The following is a 19,393-nucleotide window of genomic DNA, read 5'->3' on the forward strand; positions in this document are numbered from 1 at the left end:
TTTTATGTTGGATTTTTCCCCAAACAGTAAAACATATTTCCTTATAAAGCCCATCTAACTTCTGTTTCTGCAGGACGTTAAAACGGGGCACAGGGTAGGCGGTCATTTCTCCAGGATGAACTGTCATTAAGAGACCCAATTCACCCCATTTTTTTATTCCAGTTGGGTTCCCTGGCATGTGTGTCATCATTCTATTCATAACACGTAAGGTCAAGCCCTAGTTTTGCAGGCGACTCAGTAATGTCGCTGTAAGGAAAGGGAGAGAAGTGGTGCGCTTCTGTAAGTCCTGAAAGACTACTTGCTGTCTTTCCCCCACGTGCCCCCGCTTAGATGGAAGGACAGGACTATCCCGCCGGTGAAGGTGGACTCCGATCTCTCGCGTTCACCATGTTTTACCTGCAGAGTGGAGATCACCTCCTCGCCCACCTCCTTGGTGGACACGAGGTAACGGGCCATCTCGGGGTTAATGATCCGGTCCTCCTTCTCCCAGCGCACTATGATGGGCTTCTCGCCGTGGGCTGCGCAGCTCATTTCTTTCTTCTGACCCTGAGTGGCCAGGGTTGTGTTTGGATAGGACGTTATCATCGCAGGAACTGAAAACCCAAGAGGGACACGACTTACTTGGCAAAGAGGCATTCCTGATTTCCCCACCGTAACACTCGGCGAAATCATGCTGAACAAGGGGTTTCTTTTAGAAATACAATGTATTCAAGAAACTGCGGAGCAAAAATCATGAACAGAAGAGAGTGGGGAGGTGCCAGAAAAATGAAACCTGGGGAAATGAACCGTCAGCTCACTTATTTAGAAGCTGCTGCAGGATTTCACATGGGGGGGGGGCGTTTCCTCCCCAGCGCACTCTGTGGTCTCAGAGCACAGCCCATGTCCCCTCGGACACAAAGGGAAATGATTTTACTTCTGAATACACTGGAGAGGGGCCTTCCATTAGAGGACAGTTTCTAACTACCATTTTCAACCCTGGAACTCTGAAATCTTACTAATCAACTTAGGTTGGAGGCCTGATCACTGCCGACCACTCCCTGAGGTGACTTCTAGCTAGCTCATCTCCCACAGTTGTTAGGAACTGTCACGGTCACCAGGAGACCTCAGACCCACCCCTGTCCCACCACATGACAGGGAATCTCATCCCCAGTTCACCAAGAATATAGAAAGCTTTATTTGTGAACTTCTCAGGTTCCCCACTCCCACCTCAAAATTAATCTTAAGACCTCCATTCTTGGCACCATGCTGGGTGACTTAAGACCCTGTTCCCATTCTGCACACCAGCTAGAAATGCAGGGCAGCACAGAATGTGCATCGTTTTGAATGCATGCTGAGCTTATAAGAGAGCGAGAGAAATCCCAGGAGCTGGGGACAGAAGTGGACGTTGAAAGACCAGAAGAATTAGGATCCTGACTACCTGAGAGGCAGGGAGTTAAAAGTGGGCCCTTCAAACCAGGCTCCTCAAAGGGCTCTACCTTCAGAGCAAGTAACTGTAACAATGACAAGAGCCACACAGGCGAAGTGAGAAGGGAACTGCCTTGGCTCGTGTTACGAGTGAAGGAAACAAGTATCCCCTGAGAATCCATAGCTGGTCTGACTCTACGTGGGTTTGGAGTTGGAGTCATGCTGAGAGGCTCAGATGCTGGTGACCCTACTTTGGCCACAGGCCTGAAGATCCTAGCACAAGAAACACAAACACAGTCCAGAGGGAGGCTCCATCGCAGTTCCCCCAGATAAGCCTCTGCCGAACTTGAGCTAACAAACCAGAAGTATGAAACAGGTGAGACAATGACCCACCATCACTGAGAACCAGCCCAAGCATGTCTGATGCTAGACTGATCAGACACAGTTACATACAGAATGTTTAAGGATTTAAACACACACACACACACACACACACACACACACACACACACGAAGGAAGAAATACACTCTGAAAAAAGGACCAGGAGGCTTGAAAAACAACCAAATAAAGCTGTATTTTTACATGGTTTTGGCCTCATTTCTAAGATCATGGGGAGAAAGGCCCTTCTTCCTTTCTAAGGTCAAGCTCACATTGAGTACTTTGTTGGCCACCTCAGAAGCCCTCCACTGCTCCTTGGGCAGGTGACCAGAGAAGCACTGTGTCTTTTCAGACTGGCAGTACTGAGTCCCATCTTCCCCCACAGTGCACCGAGGTGGTTTGAGACGTACCACAACGTGTAAAAAGTCTCCCAGTTCTGTAGCCTGGATGCCTACAGAAGAGCCCACCCTCAGTCAGCATGTGTGTGGCAGAGAGGCAGAGGCACGGAGTGAACAGCACTGCGAGTCCCTCGTTTTAGCCACAGCTGCGGAGAGATCCCTCCTCAGCACACGTGTGTGGGAGCCAGCCTGCCTCCTGAGCCCCGGCCTTCCGTCCTGATCACCCGCTTCCTCCAGCCTGTTCCAGAGAAAATTGAATTTTCTCAACAGCTTTATTGAGGACTAATTTACCTACCATAGAAATCACCTGCTTTAAGTGTACAACTGAATGGGGTTTCTTTTTTTTATTATTCAAAAATATTTTTTTTAATTTCTTTTCAGTGTACCAGAATTCATTGTTTAGTCACCACACCCAGTGCTCCATGCAATCCGTGCCCTCCTTAATACCCACAACCAGGCTCACTCAAAACCTCCACCCTCTCTCCTTCAAAACCCTCAGATTGTTTCTCAGAGTCCACAGTCTCTCATGGTTCGTCTCCCGCTCCGATTTCCCCCAACTCCCTTCTCCTCTCCATCTCCCCATGTCCTCCGTGTTATTCCTTGTGCTCCACAAGTAGGTGAAACCGCATGATACGTGACTCTTTCTGTGCTTGACTTATTTCACTCAGCATCATCTCCTCCAGTCCCACCCATGTCAATACAAAAGTTGGGTATTCGTCCTTTCTAACAGAGGAATAGTACTCCATAGTGTACATGGATTTCTTTCATTTCCTAGGACAGCTGTAACTGACCACCAGGAGCTGGGGGGGCTTTCAACAGCAGAAATCTGTTCTCTCACAGGTCTGGAGGCCAGGCCAAATCAAAGTGCTCACAGGGCTACACTCCTTCTCGAGTTCTAGGGAAGAATCTTTCCTTGCCTCTTCTGGCTTTTGGAGGCCTCTGCTCCTTGGCTTGTGACCGTATCACCTCATGTCTGCCCCCATTTTTCTGCCCCTATTTCCTATCATGCTCCCCCTTGAGGGTTTTGCTGTGTTTTCGTGTGCATTTCTTGAAAGGACACCAGTCACTAGATTTAGGACCCACCTTCAAACATTGTGATGTCATCTTAATTAATTAAGATATCTTCAAATAACTTATTTCTACATGAAGTCATATTCTGAGGTTCAGGTGAGTATGAATTTTGGAGGGCAACGCAAGTATATTTACATTATCCAACACACACACACACACACACACACACACACACACACACACAGTAACAGCTCAACACAAGTATATAGAGTTGTATATCACCACAACAAGTTTTAGAACATTTCCATAACCTTGAAAGGACTTCGCACCCCCACCCACTTATAGTCCTTTCCTACCCCAGTCCTAGGCAATCGCCAACTGACATTCATCCTTCTAGATTGGTCTTTTCTGGACATTTCCTGTACATGGGATCCCACAGTAGGTATTCTTCCGTGTCTAACTTTATGGCTTTTTCTCACTGAGCATATTTTCCAGATTCATCCATTCTGTAGTGTGTACCAGTTCTTTGTTCCTTTTTTGAGCTGGGTAATATTGCATTGCATGGGATTTCCACATTCGGTTCGCTCATCCACCGTTGGTACACATTGGCATTGTTTCCACTTTGGGGATATTATGGACAATGCTGCTATCGACATTTGGGTGCGGTTTCTTGCAAGAATCTATGGTTTCACTTTTCCCAGGTAGGTCCCTACGAGGAACTGCTGGGTCACATGGAAATTCTGTTTAACATTTTGAGAAACTGCCACCTGTCATTCCAAATGGCTGGCTTCACCATTTTCCCAATGTCTGTGTCAGAAGACAACACAGAAGAGGAAAGGGGGAGGTGGTTAGGATTCAGTTTATGATGCAGGGCAGGAATATTCCCCTTCAACCACATGCAGGGCAAAGCTGGGAGGTGAGCGCCAGCTTAATACTCACTGGCTGGAGAAACCCCAATGGCCAATACAGTGCTGCCCTGCAGAGGAGCTGAGGGTCGTGAGGAAGTTGTCAGCTGCCGGGAGAGGTCGACACATGCCACCTTAGAGAGTAAAGCAAATACAGAGGCTGAAGCTCCTCCTTCTCTGAGATCAGGCAGAAGGCAGAAGGCTTCCTGTGGCAGCCTGTGCAGCAGCATGAGAAAGAGGCTGCTGAGCTCTGAATCTGGGACACCAGATGGGGACCTTTGTAACCTATTCCACTTCTCCATCCCACTGGGAGAAGGACTAATGCCCCAGGAGTTCAAGGGCCCCTTAGATGGTCCCACTTCTCACAAGCTGAGGGGCCCTACCCAGAAAGGAGGCTGAATGGACACTCCACTGGGAGGGGCCAAAGGGAGACATGGAATCCTTCTCCAAGGATGTCCTCTGTAGGAGAGGAGGCCATAGGGAGGCTCTGGGGGAACAGGGGGCAGAGCAGACCACCCCCACCCCCATCAGATACTCTTGCTTGCCAATTTGCACCCTCCACCATCAAAGGGTTCTGAATATTACCGAAAAGCTTTGAATAGCAGGCATGGAACTTAAACATCTGGTGTGTGGAAGGACCAAGAGGCAACTGAACAGGAGCACTGAATATGTGTGCCCCAGGGGCAGTGGGGGCACATCTTCTTTCTTGCATGGAGCCTTATGTGTGATCCCGCCCTGTCTGGTACACTGTGATGCATGCTCATTATGGTGTTGGGGACTACTTCCCTGAACATAGTTATGGAGAGAGGCTGAACCAGCCTGTGTCTCCTTATCGCTTTCCCTTGAAACAGAAAGTGGGAATTGTCTTTAGAGTGTGGCATGATTTCAGCAAACCTCAACCATAGGAAACATGTATGGGAACTTCTCCAGGGGAAAAAATGAAGCAATCATAAATAGTGTCTAAGAACTCCTAAATAGCCCTAAGATAGTTACAAAATGCAAACATTCTAGCAGTGGGAGAAAACTCTAGATGCTCTAAGTCTTTTCTTGTTTATATGAAGGACAGAGGAGTATGGTTAAATGGTTTTCCTGCCTGAGCAACAGACTGTCCTCGTTGAGCCCCTGAGAAGCTGAAGTGAGAGAAGATGGCGGAACAGCACACACCTCAAGACCATGGTGGCCACAGCCACTTGGGGTTGGTAAGCACAGTGTGCCTTCCCCCCTCACCCTGTACTCAACATTCCCCACACCCGGAAGACTGTCATCATGGGTTTTCAAATGTTGATCCTCAAACCACTGAAAAAAAATGTTAAATTGGTCTGGTGTGGTTTGTTTACTAAGAGACGGAACTACTTTCTTTCTTTCTTTTTTTTTTTTTTTTTCATTCCTTAAGATTTCTCTCCAGAATTGCTAGTGAAAAACATCTTATGTGTCTAGGAGGGTAGGAGAAGTGTGTTGTGTGGACATTTTATTCATGTGAAGGTAAGGACAGACTCAAAATCTCTCCATAAACATCACTTGATGTCATCCCTTGAAAATATACCAGAAGGAAGGTGGAAGTGCCACTTTCCCCCAAGAGATTTGGAGGAAGAATCAGGAGAACCTGTTGAATTCTGGTCATGCTAGCGGTGAGTGGACTCTTGGCACGTCCTCAATGGTGGAGGACTGGCTATTTAGGATGCATTCAGGTATGTTCAGTGTGTTAAGTCGGGGTCTTTCCTACTGGTGAAAAATTCTTTTCCACGGTAACAGTAAACTCCATATTTGTGTATAGTGTAAAATTAGTTACAAATCTGAAATTCAGTGGAGTTTCTATTTTTAAAAAGTATGTTTTAAGGAGCTAAATTATTTGAGAATCTCCTAAGATGTTTTCTTCTTTTCCTACAATTACTTGATCTTCTAAAGATAGGAATTGGTTGCCTATTGTAAGATTCACTGGATAAAACTGAGGGCAAAATGTGTGGATGAAAATAGGAAAAAAAAATTCAAGTATCCAAGATAGGGGCAATCTCTGTTATATTTAGCCCATAATTGTCAACTTATTGTTATAGAAGACCCTAGGAGCAAAATATTTATGCTTTCACTGGGATGTATGTCGATGTGTAGATTTACCTGAGTTTAAAGTGAGGAGTCACTCTCCTGCTTTGCCCCCACTGGGTCTGTGATGATGATCATGGACCTCACTCTAATCGACATTGAAAAATGGAGGTGTCTGGGGTGAGGGAGTAAGAGAAGGAGTACTGGGGGACATGTGTAATGCTGACTGGCCCCGGGCCCCCAGGGATTTGGGGTCCTGGATGGCCTTGCCTGGCAACTCGGGGAGATACTGGTGGATTTGTATAGAATCGACTGCCAGGGACCTGTGGGACTTAGGAGTTAATGAGTCAGTGTATGCTCCACTTTTGTAGATGCTATGCATCAGGCTTGGTTTATTGTCTTGTGGATTGTCTGGATTTAAGAAAAAGATGGAGAAAAAGTTAGTAACAAGACAAAGTGTCTGAAGCTATTGCATTTTATGTAGCTCCAAGTATTGAGACATGATTCTTCTAGTATGCAAGATTTAGCAAAGGAGTCTGGTTCATCTGATTCAGCAAACAATTCATTCACACCATTGATAAAGGAATGACATTGCCTAATTAGTCTTCCTGTTTCGCTTCCATCTTCCCTGTTACTCCAAACAAAAGCACTGAATGACCTTTGTGTTGGAACAACACTGGTTCAGAACAGCAGCCATATGGTGGTTCCAGACACGAGAATTCGTACAAAGGCAACTGAAGTATTTTATGAGAAGAAATTTGCTCTACAGAAATGACAGTGCTGAATATGATATATTTTATTATTATTTGTACATGTTTTTGGAGATCTGGTGGTTAAATGTTTCCTAGCATACTGTTGGATGTATGCAGAAAAATTTGCAAACCAGAAATATAATAACAAGAACATCATTAAAAAACTGGGGCTCCAGCAGCCAAAATGGACCAGGTGGTTTTGGGGGGAAATGCTCCTCACTCATGCTTCCATGTGGGAGGATCGTTGATAAAAACAACACTCCTGACCCTTCTCCTGAATGGAAAGGAAGTGACTAACCTAACTTGAGAGGTGGAGAGGAACAGCTAAGTGTGATCAGTCCCTTCCAGTTATCTGTTGGCAGAGGCCACATGGTCTGATCTACAAACTTCCTGTAATGAAAGAGGTTGTGTCCAAGCAAGATGTGTATATGTCTCCAGCTCTGGCAGAGACTGGGTAGCTAAATCTCCCAAATTCTGAGTGTAGCATCTGCAAACACACATTCTCCAGAAAGCCAAGATCAAACCATCCTACTCCTGTTCCTTTCTCTTGCTCAATTTGGGCTCAGGGGTATTATTATGAGGCCCAGTAGTATGGACTGTGGACTGTGCAGAAATTTCCAGTTGCCTCTAGAAGCCCATTTTCCCTCTTTCCCCAGCTTTTATCAAGGGACATTATAAGGAACATTATTAAAAATACACCTGAATAAAAGAATGTGTTTCCAAGTTTTTCCTACAGTTGGGTACTGCCACTTCAAGGCAATGATGCATCTAGGTCTCCTGGGAGACGAGCTTTGCTCGTTGGAATCCCTTTGGGCTTTCTCTGTTTCCTCCTGTTCCAGCCTGACATCAGGATCTAATACTTGGAGTGCCAGCTGTCATCTCGGACCATGAGATGATTCTGGAGATGGGAGCCTGGGTGCCTGATGACACCATGAAGCTATCATGTCCAAGCTAGCCTGCCTCACTCCAGAAAACATTCATATGAGAAAGAAGTATAAACCATTATATTTATTAATTATTATTATTTTGGGTGTTTCCACAATAGGAGACGAAGAACTGTTTTTGAGCTGACCTTAATCCTAGGTCTTGGCTCTTTGGGGGGAATATGGCAGATGTTCCATTTTGAAAGCAAACAAACAACATAATTTCTATTGGATGGCTTTGCAGAGAAAGATGTACTGTACAGCACATATAGTTTCCAAACTAACCCCCAGTTTCAAAATCGTTGTTATAGGTTGGGTAATCATCAGCCGGTACCACCTGGTGTTGCACAGGCTGAGTGTGACTCTCAGATGCACTCCTTGCACACTGTGTGGCCCCAGTCACTCATCTGCTCTGTGCCTCAGTTTTGTTCTTGTCACAGGGAGAAGATTATTGTTGAGAGGATTAGCAAAGCCGGCCTGCAGCACAGAGTCGGTGCCATAAAAGCATAGACTGATGGCTTCTCCATGCCTCTGGTGGCAGGCACTTAACTTCTTCATGCCCTGAAGGGGGAGAGGTCTTCAGATGAGAAATGGATGCAGACTTTCGTTTGGGGTCTGCGGTCTGCTCAGGATTTGGGGCACATCTTCCTAAAGCTTCTTTCCAAAGACATTTTCGGCTCAGGCTCCAATCCAGTAACCAAGGTTTTTCTTCTCACAAGAACGAAGTGCTAAGTCACGATAATTAAAGATCCTGCAGCCACCAAATGTGACCTTGCAAAACTGAGAACAAATCTGTTGTGTATCCAAGAAGCATATACTTACTTTTCATTCTTCCTCTCGGAGCTGGGAAACATGAGTCAGAAACTGTGAAACTCACATAGGATTGAGTTTGAAACGTGACCCCTGGTCTCTCCAGTCGGGGGCCTGATTCCTGCAGCTCCCTGAGCAGAGCACAGGATGCAGGAGCTCTGGTGGCCGAGCTGGGTTCTAGAAATCAGTCCATGCTAGTGCCTCCCAGTGTCAGGGGCATGTAAGCCCTACAATGGGGAGTGTTTGCTGCCAGACAGGAGGAAGAAGTTTGCAAAGTGGCAGAGAATGAAAACAGAGAGATTTCCCGTGAGGACATGGCAAGTCAAGGGTATTTTGTCATTTCTTCTTCTTCTTCTTAGGAGAGTGAACCAATTCTGAAATAATGGGTTTCTGTCCTACCTTATGAGCTTCTATGCAGGGGAGGAAAGGCACTCTGAAGATTGCTGTTACCAGAAGGTAATTTCCTATTTCTTTAAAACAATCCACTGGAAGAATGTACTATTGCTCCCTAAGAAAAAATGCAGCATTGCTTTGAGGACCTGTTTTCTGTTCTTTCCTTGTCCTAATAAAGAAAAGCTTAATTGCACTCCATGTGGGAGCCATGCCTTGCCGAAATCATCACTCTCTGGCTTGTTCGTGGTTTGTCCATCTTACTCTGCAAAAGATGTTTCTTTTTCTACTCACATACCTCCTTTGGAAGAGTGTCCCACCAAAACAGGTATTTTGGGTCTTGTGAATAAACTCAGTATTTGGTTTGAAATGTTCTGACCAGCCCACATTCTCCAATCCCACCCAAGTATTTGTAGCCCTGTAAAGAAATGGGCAAAAAGACTTTTTAAAAATGGATCATTATCATGGCTCTTTGCAATGCTAATGTTTGAAGTATGACCTTTCCGCCTGTCATGGTCATGGTTGCTGAGAGATGACAACATGTCAGCAGAGCAGTGCTTTTTGCAAGGATTTCTGAAGCATAATAAATGGAGGGGGTAATTTAGCAGGGACTGGTACCAAGCAGAGGCAGTGGGGGCAAAGGAAATCTAGACCAAGAGAGCTCTTGTTCAGAGACTGTGTGCTCGGTGCTTCTGAAAAGTTACCCATTAAGCAAGGTGCCATTTGACACCATGATGCATTGGTTTATCAGTGTCCATCATAAACCGTGGTATCACCTAACAACATCTCAATCTTCTGGAAGTTTGCATTCTTATGACACAAGGGAGTACCCTCTGACCTACTTTCTTGCAGCAGAAAGATGCAGTGGTGTAGTGGAGCCCCTTTCAGCAGCCAGGGAAAGTGGGACACCCTGTAGCTCAACTCACACTCGAGGGACATGACCTACTTTACCTGAAATTGACAACAGTGGGAGGATTTACACCACTGACATTGGCAAACACTAGAAATCAGGGCTCTCTCCCCTGCCTCCACTGCCAACAGCTTTTGCTGTTTTACACTGACCAGAAGACCGCCTCAAGGAGTGAGTCACCATATTGATGCTTTTCAGGAGTGTTCCCACAATACAGGGACACTGAGGAGGTGGTGAGTTGACCTGAGAGCATTAGCTAATCTTATTCATAACAGTAAATCCTACGGATGTGAACTGCACATCACTCTGTGTTTGACAGGTGATTCAGCAAAGAGTTGATGCATATGTTGCTTTCTCAACTCAGGGATACAGGAGGGTGGACATTTCTATTAATAAACTGCTGATATTCAAGATTAGTTGCAAACATTACTCTCCTCTTTTAATGGCACAAAATGGATTCGAATACATTTTTATTTCTTTTTTCCCTCCTCGGCTCTGCTGAAACTAGCACTGAAAAAGAAACAAAACAAAACACCAAGAAGCCTAGATAATCTCTAACTAGACAACCTGCCCATCATGATCATCTGGTTTGATTCCTTCCTTTTAGAGAAGAAAGAGAAAACAAGAATAGAGAAGTAGGTGTCAATGGCTTGGAGAGGAGTCAACCAGAATCTGACTTAAAAGAGTCCTATTCTCAAACCAACATTACTATCCTCAGTAGTGACCCCAGTAAAGAGTGGCCAACCTTCCTGGGTGCCTAGAACTCCCCATATTTGAGCAGGAAAGCCCTGCCTCACTCCTGATGGGGGAGTCCCTTGGTCCTTCACTTAGTCCAAACAGAGGTGGCAGAAGAGGGTATGGTCCAAGATTGAGGCAACAAGGCTGGAAAACAGAGGCAGGGACAAAGGGTGGGAGAGCCACGGAGGCGGATATTCTCAGACGAGATGAAGACATATCTTAAGCCCGCTTCTTCAAGTACTTTCTTTTTTCTTTCTTTCTTTTTTTTTTTTTTTTTTTGAGAGAGAGAGGAATTGTGAATTTTGGGGGGTGGGGCAGAGAGAGAGAGGGAGAGAGAATCTTAAGCAGACTTGGTGCTGAGCACCGAGCCCAGTGCAGGGCTCAGTCTCACAACCCTGAGATCATAACCTGGGTCTAAATCAAGACTTTGATGCTTGGCTGAGCCACTCAGGCACCCCTTTAAGTACTTTTTTTTTTTTTAAATCCCCCTCCAACATTTGACTGGAAAAATTTCAAGCATATGGAAAGTTGAACAGCCATATACCCACTGCCTGGATTCCACAATGAATATTTCATGCACAGATTTGAATCTAAATTTATTTCAGTGTTACCTCATCAGCAAATCAAAATTTACTGAATATAGAATTTTCATTATTTTATTTTAAAATAGACTGGGTGAAAACATGAATCAGTGAGCCATCTCAAAGATCACCAAGACATTAAGGCACTAAGATGGAAGCCCCCTTCTTGAATTCTGCGCTCGGGGCTGAAACCCATTGCATGTGCCTTACTCTGGACTCTGTAGATATGATGGGGTGTCTGGTGCTGCTCTCACAAATGTCATATCAGAGGGTAAAGTGTGAAGGGGATTAGGAACACAGAGCCTGGGCCCTAACCTCACACCATCCAAGACAGGGAGTGGGCAAGACCACTGTCCTGATTCCTAGGGGTGCTGAATGGGACGGGACACTCTGAACCTGGGCTGCATCTCAGAAGCTGTAGTCACCTGAGTAGTTAATAGACTATTGCCTAGGCCCTATGCCAGACCAACAGAGGCAGGGTCTCTGGGGGTGGGGCTCAGGAATGGCTCTCTTTGAAGCTTTCCAAGTGATCCTAATATACAGCCTGGGCCATAACAACTCTATGGGTTGATCTCCTGGGCCATTGATAGCTTGAATGCTCCTTCACTTTCTCTGTCCTTTTCCTTCCCACTCTGCCCCTTTATTGTCTTTCTCTTCTTCCTTCCTTAATTTTTCCCCTTCTTCTCTCTCTCTCTTTCTCTCACAATTCAGCAACAACAATAGGAATACCAGTAACAACAATAGCTAACTTACTTGAGTGCGGATTCTGTGTTGGAAACTTTCTCATATGCCCCACATATATTTTACCCATAAAACAACCTGAGGGATAGACGTTCTGACCCTAGACCTACTGATAAATTCCACTTTAAATAAATTTTATGTTTTGCTACAAATATATGTGAGAGATGTAGAAATAATATTTTTAGCAGATTCATTGGATTTAAAATTTATATTAACATATGCCCATGCAGATGATCTGAGACAACCAGGTACTAAATACTTATCTTGAATTGGGGAAAAATGAAAAAGAGAGTGTAAGTAAATGCCCCGATTCATTTAATATCCGGCATCTTCTCCCCTTTTGCCTTATTTATAATCAAGGACCAGAGAACTAGAGGGTTTAAGACTGACTGCATTGGGACACATGCCCTTTATGCCATTTTCCTACCCCTAATTCAAAGATCTATCTCATCTTGTAGGATTTTTTTTTTCTTAAAAAGCATCTTTCTTTAAAATTTTTTTTAAATTTAAATTCAATTAACATACATGCATGCCAATGTTTATAGCAACAGTGTCCACATCTTGTAAGATTTTTAAAACATCCATTTCACTGTAAAAGTACTGCATCAATGTTATCTTCTGACATGAACAGTTTTCCCTAACCTGTCCTCCCTGGAATTCTTCTTCTTCCTCATTTTTTAAGGGTTTTCATTTATTTTTGGGAGAGAGAAGAAGAGAGAGAGAGAGCAAGCACAAGCAGTGGAAGGGCCAGAGGGAAAAGCAGACTCCCCACTGAGCAGGAAGCCGGATCTGGGGCTCCATCTCAGGACCCTGGGATTATGACCTGAGCTGAAGGCAGACACCTACCAGACTGAGCTGCCCCTCCCCTGGAATCCTTAATTCCATTTACCCATCCTAAAAGAAGATCAGGGAAGTGAAGTAATAAGCCTAGAGCCATGCAACCAGGAAGTAAATGGAAAATCTAGAAGGAAGGAGATCGTAGATCTCCTGAATCCAAGTGCAAATCCTCTTTGTCCAACCATAATGGAGGACCAGGCACAGGCCCACCTCAGAACACAGGGCATGGGGCAGCCCAAGTATACTTGAATTCTCCTGGACCTGGGGCTGGATCCATTGGGGAGACTCCCCATGACATCTCTGATGGCCCCAGTTCCTCTGCTGCAAAATAACATCTCTCCTGTAAGCCTGCTGCATATTTGAGACTGCTTGGCAGGACCGGCTACGTGAATTCTGAATCCAGAGCAAAGCACAAATGTGAGGCCCTTTCTCCACATCCTCTCCAACACATGTTGTTTCCTGTCTTGCTAATTTTGGCCATTCTATGTGGTGTAAGGTGGTATCTCAATGTGTTTTTAATTTGAATCTCTCTGATGGCTAGGGATGATGAACATTATTTCATGTGTCTGATAGTCATTTGTATGTCTTCATTGGAGAAGTGTCTGTTCATATCTTCTGCCCATTTTTTGATATGATTATCTGTTTTGTGTGTGTTGAGTTTGAGAAGTTCTTTATAGATCTTAGATATCAATCTTTTGTCTGCACTGTCATTTGCAAATATCTTCTCCCATTCTGTGGGTTGTCTCTTTGTTTTGTTGACTGTTTCCTTTGCTGTGCAGAAGCTTTTGATCTTACACGATTGGTGGGAATGCAAGTTGGTGCAACCACATTGGAGAACAGTGTGGAGATTCCTTAAGAAATTAAAAATAGAGCTTGCCTATGACCCTGAAATTGCACTACTGGGTATTTACCCCAAAGATAGAGATGTAGTGAAAACAAGGGCCATCTGTACTCCAATGTTTATAGCAGCTATGGCCACAGTCACCAAAGTGTGGAAAGAACCAAGATGCCCTTCAGCGGACGAATGGATAAGGAAGATGTGGTCCATATACACTATGGAGTATGATGCCTCCATCAGAAAGGACGAATACCCAACTTTTGTAGCAACATGGATGGGACTGGAAGAGATTATGCTGAATGAAATAAGTCAAGCAGAGAGAGTCAATTATCATATGGTTTCACTTATTTGTGGAGCATAACAAATAACATGGAGGACATAGGGAGATGGAAAGGAGAAGGGAGTTGGGGGAAATTGGAAGGGGAGATGAACCATGAGAGTCTGTGGACTCTGAGAAACAATCTGAGGGTTTTGGAGGGGAGGGGTTGGGAGGTTGGGTGAGCCTGGTGGTGGGTATTATGGAGGGCATGTATTGCATGGAGCACTGGGTGTGGTGCAAAAACAATGAATTCTGTTATGCTGAAAAGAAATAAAAAAAGAAAAAAAGAAGATGTGGTATATATATACAATGGAATACTATGCAGCTATTAAAAAATCTTGCCATTTGCAATAACAACAACAACAAAAATGTGGGGCCCTTTGTTAAAAGAGCAGGAAAAAGATGCTGTTAAATTTCTAAAACATAAAGCTTTCTTCATTCTTTTGTGTCCTCTCTCTCTCTCCATGTGTCATAAGGGTTTATATTTTCTAATTAATTTTTCCCCTTTTTTAGAAATTTGAATTATATTAGCCAATATATAGTTCCTTGAATTTGGGGCTGGCCAAGTGCCAGCTTTCCCAGGCATCAGGACAAGGCCTGAAACTTGGCATGCATACGCATGTACCCCGACCACCTGCCAAGTCCCCCTTCCACAGAGTGACGGCCATAGCCAGCTCTTGGAAGGGTGACCCCAATGGTATTCTGAGCCACCTTCTGAAAGCTCCTGGCCAAGCATGGAGGTGCTTGGAGATGCTGTGTGGAGCCTGACTTTGATCTTCCAACACACCCTAAGGTCCACAGGCCAGGAGGACCTCAAGGATTGTTGAATGGGTGATTGCAGGAAAGGGGAGCCTGGGGCTCCAGGAGTGTTAGAACGGGGAGAGAGGTGGCAGTGGGAGGTGGAAGATACTGAGACGAGGCCCCAGCTCCCCAGTTCAAGCTCCACTGATCTGTCGGACTTCACTTACAAACACAAACTGAAGACAAAATTATTAAGAATTTCAAGGTGGTGGCTGAAGAACATTAAACTCCAAGCTCAGGGCTCTGGAGAACTCAGGGGCCCATGCCAGGGGGCAAAGAAGCTGGGAGGAGACAGTCTCTTGGACCGGAAGTCTGGAAGACGGAACAAGGAGCTGCAGCCTTCTTTTTCTCTACTGCCGTAATGAAGATGGTGCGCACAGGGCAAATCCTAAGGAGCGCAGTGGTTAGTCTTTCTCATCTAGTAGAACCCGTCAACATTATTTCTCACGATAATGTGGTTCCTGTCCTGGCATCCTCTGGGGGCATCAAGGAGTGCACACTCCATCTCCCAGTCCCAGTGAACACACGTTCTCCCCAGCACACCTAACATCAAATTTACCATCTTAACCGTTCTTAAGGGTGCAGGTCAATGACATTAAGTACACTCCCGCTGTTGTGCAACCTTCCCCACCATCTGTCTCTAGAACATTTTCATCTCCCCAAACTAAAAGTGTGTCCCCGTTAAAACCCAATTGCAATCCTCTCTCTCCCAGCCACCATTCTACTTTCCATTTCCATGGATGTGATTTTTTTATGGACTTCACAGAAGAGGAATCCTGCAGTATGTGTCCCTCTCGGACAGGCTTATTTACTTAGCATCATGTCATCACGGCTCATTCATATTGTCGCATGTGCCAGGATACCCTTCCTTGCAGAGCCTGAGTAACATTCTATTGGGTGCTTATGCCACCTTTTCTTTATCCATTCCTCCATCCAGGGACCCTGGCATGGCTTCCACCTTTGGTTCACTGCAAATAATGCTATTTTGGACATTATTCTTGAGAACGTCTATGGCGCTTTGCTAGAGAAAACGGTTTCTAATTCTGGGCCCCCTTGTTCTCCAGGCATTCAAAGGCTGAGTGGCTTTTTCTCCGTCTGGGGTCCCTGCCTCTCAGCTTCATCTCCATTTCTTCATCTGTAAGAACAATGAGACCTCCAGCCTCCTGAGGCTGTGATCAGGATTAATGAGATTATGTTAGTGGAACCCACTGAGTGTGTTGGAAGAAAGGCCCCACAAAACACAAAGTGCTATTATCACTGCTGTGGAATCAAAAATTCCTCCTGTCCAAATACTTATTGTTCATAAAAGTTTTAGCAAGTGAGGCTACCTACTGGGCAGCTCTTATCCCCATAAAGAAAATGATTTCTCCAGCCAGGAATTAATAAGTTCTTAACACATACTAAAATATCTTCTTGGCTGGGTTATGATGCTTACATAATGAAGTTACTTTGATTATAACCATTAATCAAATCCATGTTTCCGAGCTACCGTGGGGTGTACTGGAGGTTGAACTTTAACAAGAGCGGCAGCAGCTCCACTTCCAGATAGCTCGGCTGGGGCCTCGTGACATGATTAAATGTGTCAAGGCAAAGACAGAAAACATTTAGGATTCATAGTATATTCACTCTGTACTTGTTTCAAGTGACATTATTAGAAGAGTGTTAGTTTATTTCACATGAAAAGTGTGACTATTAAGCAAAAGATATTAAAAACAGTATTTCCCCCCAATTCACAAAACATTTCTTCCTTCTTCTGCCCCCTGCCTGGCCATGTGCACAAAAGGTACATTCTGGCTAATAAGATTTCCTAACTATTAAGGTAGAAAGAAGGAAAATAGAAAATAAACTTTGATTTCCTTCTGACAGTGATGGTAAAAATAAATTTTAAAATGTAAGAAAATGGGCTATGTCATCATGAGAAATTGGATGAAGTCTATAATATTCATTAGAAAAAAGCAAACAAACAAAAAACCTACAGTGTTGGCCATCCCTTGGGGGGATTCCCAGTGGTCCTCACCTCCTGGTTTGCAAATCCTTGAACAGCTCCTCCCACATTTTACCAGAGTCCCTGGTCCACGTGACCAAGAGCATCTGGCAGAAGTGGTGGTAAATCACTCAGATTAGGTTATAGACTGCAGCTTCCATCTTGGGCACGGGAGCATCTGTGTGTGTGTGTGTGTTGCTCCAGGGAAGCCTGCCATTGTGTTGCCAGGACACGCAGGTGGCTGCAGAGGACCGTGAGGACTGGAGGTTTCTGGCCAACAGTCTGTAAAGATCCCAGGTCCGCCTGTGTAGGATCTGGGAAGTGGATGCTCCTTCAGTCCAGCTTTCCCTCTTCGTATGCGGAAAGAGTTCTTGGAAGGCAAGAAGTTTCCATGGAAACAGAACTAGCAGCTTCCGGGGGTTGGGGGTGCACATGCAGATCAGTTGGGTCCAAAGCCACGTTCTAACTTTTGAGCATTTGCGCAGAAGCACACAGAGAGAAGATAAGCCATTATCCCCACTGACACTCGAGGTGGTGGACTCAGCCACATTCTGCTGCTTCAGCTGTGATCCGTATTGCCTTCTGGCCCCCGGCGATGCAGGCGGTGTCTCCTACAGCTGAGATCACACCACCTCCCTCCCTAGGGCACCCCAGGGGCTTCTTGCGCCTTAGGATTCTTGTCCGAGACAGGCTAGTGCCCAGGACCTTGAGCCTGCCTTTGACCCTGCAATCCCCACCCTATGTTTAATTTCCGATATGCTGCTTTTTCCCTAAAGCCATTTTGACCACCTGGTTTTTGTCCCGAGTCAATATCCATTCCCACAGAGCCCTCTTTCTTTGGCTCCTCATGTATGTTTCCGTTTGCTTGCATAAATGCACATATGTTTTTCTTAATTTGGTTATCTGGATTTGGTTATAACATTTGGTTTATTTTATTGAGTTATCATTCCCCACCCTCTCCACACACACATCCTTTTCATTTGTTTGTGCTAGTTTCAAGGACATAAAATGTCCTTTGAAAAACATCTGGTGTGATACAGATGATGATAATTATAGTTAACATGTATTAAGTCCTATGTTGAGAATTTTATCTGTTTTTCATTTTTATAGCAACCTTAGGAGGTAGATGCTATTTTTTCCCCGATTTAGGTGTGCAGAAATCGAGGCAGAGACACACTGAGTGACTCAGTCAAGGTCACACAGGCAGTAAGCAGTGGAACAAGAATTATAACATAGACAGCCTAGACTACTCCCACCTGGTTCTGTATCGAGGAACTCCTGAATTAATCTTGCCTGTTCTTTTTTTTTTTTAGGATTTTTTTTTTTTTTAATTTATTTGAGAGGGAGAGAGCATAAGCAGGGGGAGTGGCAAGCAGAAGGAAGGAGAGGGAGAAGCAGACTCCCCACTGAGCACGAAGCTGCTGTGGGGTTCCATGCCAGGACCCCGAGATCGTGACTTGCCCAAGGCAGATGCTTAACCCACTGAGCCACCCAGGTGCCCCATTCTTGCCTGTTCTCAAACTATATATCCAATAGGATCATACCGTCTGTACTGTTTGGTGTCTCCCTTCTTTTATTCGGTGTTAGTTTACATGATGTCTACAACATATACACAGAGCCTTCAAGTGTTTTCACTGCTGTATAATATTTTTTTGCATGAATTTACAATGGCTTATTATTTCAGAAGTTTCAGATTCCACACGACTACCAACATGTCTTTACATGAACCCCAGAAACTTATACATGACTTTCTTTAGGGAACATATAAAAGAACATATAAAAGAGCTAAAGTATGTGTATTTCTTTAGACTTAAGAGAGAATACCAAGCAGCTCTGAAAACGAATTGTGCAAATTTACAACCTGACCACCAATTTTTGTGGTCAATTTGTCGACAACAGTGGTTCTTCAAGAGTGGCTCCTGAACCAGCTGTAGGAGCAGCACCTGGGAACTTGCTAGAAATGCAACCCTGGGGCTGGCTACCTCAAAAACCGTCCATGAGATCCTGGTGCATGCCAGAGCATGAGAACCATGGCTCTGGGGCTGTCCTGGGCATGGGCCCCGCCACCAGTCACCTGGAGCCTTGCTCTAAGGTCCTGTGAGAGTGTCGTGCAGGAACAGCGCAGAGATCAGAATCAGAAGGGTTGACCAGGTTCTGGCTCTGCCGATTAATGAACCATAAGCTTCAATGAGTATTTATACTCTGAGCCCAATTCCTCAGTGGGTACCATGGTGATGCCTCCTCAGTACAGAGGTGCGGCAAAGATCAAATATACAGGAAGGCCTTCCGAGACGGCACAGGCTTAGAGTGTTAGTTACTTTTTCTCTGGCTGATATTTGCATCCATGACTTATTTTCCCGACTTTGATTTATATTCCACTAAGGCTGAAGAGCTTTCCATATATACATATATAGGCAAGGGCCAGAAGGAAAAAAAAAAAGAAAAAGAAGTCAGCATTAGGGTGATGGGATTATAGAGATTTTAAAGATCTAACCATGTCATGTGGTTTTCATAAGGTTTGAGCAATAAATAAAACATGTATAAAAGTGGATTTCACGTTTGTAGGTTCTAAATGAAATATTAATGGATTTGGTAAATAATATAATGGTTGTATCCATCTAAAACTGACATCATA

At 44.7% G+C, this 19,393-nt stretch overlaps 1 protein-coding gene across 2 annotated transcripts in view; it reads right to left on the reverse strand.

The window, feature by feature from the left end:
- Positions 1-19,393, reverse strand: part of DSCAM (DS cell adhesion molecule) — a 750,559-nt gene that overhangs the window by 136,942 nt on the left and 594,224 nt on the right. For both annotated transcript variants that reach the window (XM_059392376.1, XM_059392375.1), the window contains exon 12: positions 397-593. In XM_059392376.1, coding sequence (XP_059248359.1) covers positions 397-593 — 197 coding nt within the window. The remainder of the gene's footprint in view (positions 1-396; positions 594-19,393) is intronic.

Source organism: Mustela nigripes, chromosome 2 (assembly GCF_022355385.1).
Source record: "Mustela nigripes isolate SB6536 chromosome 2, MUSNIG.SB6536, whole genome shotgun sequence".
In the NCBI taxonomy this organism is placed as follows: domain Eukaryota; kingdom Metazoa; phylum Chordata; class Mammalia; order Carnivora; family Mustelidae; genus Mustela; species Mustela nigripes.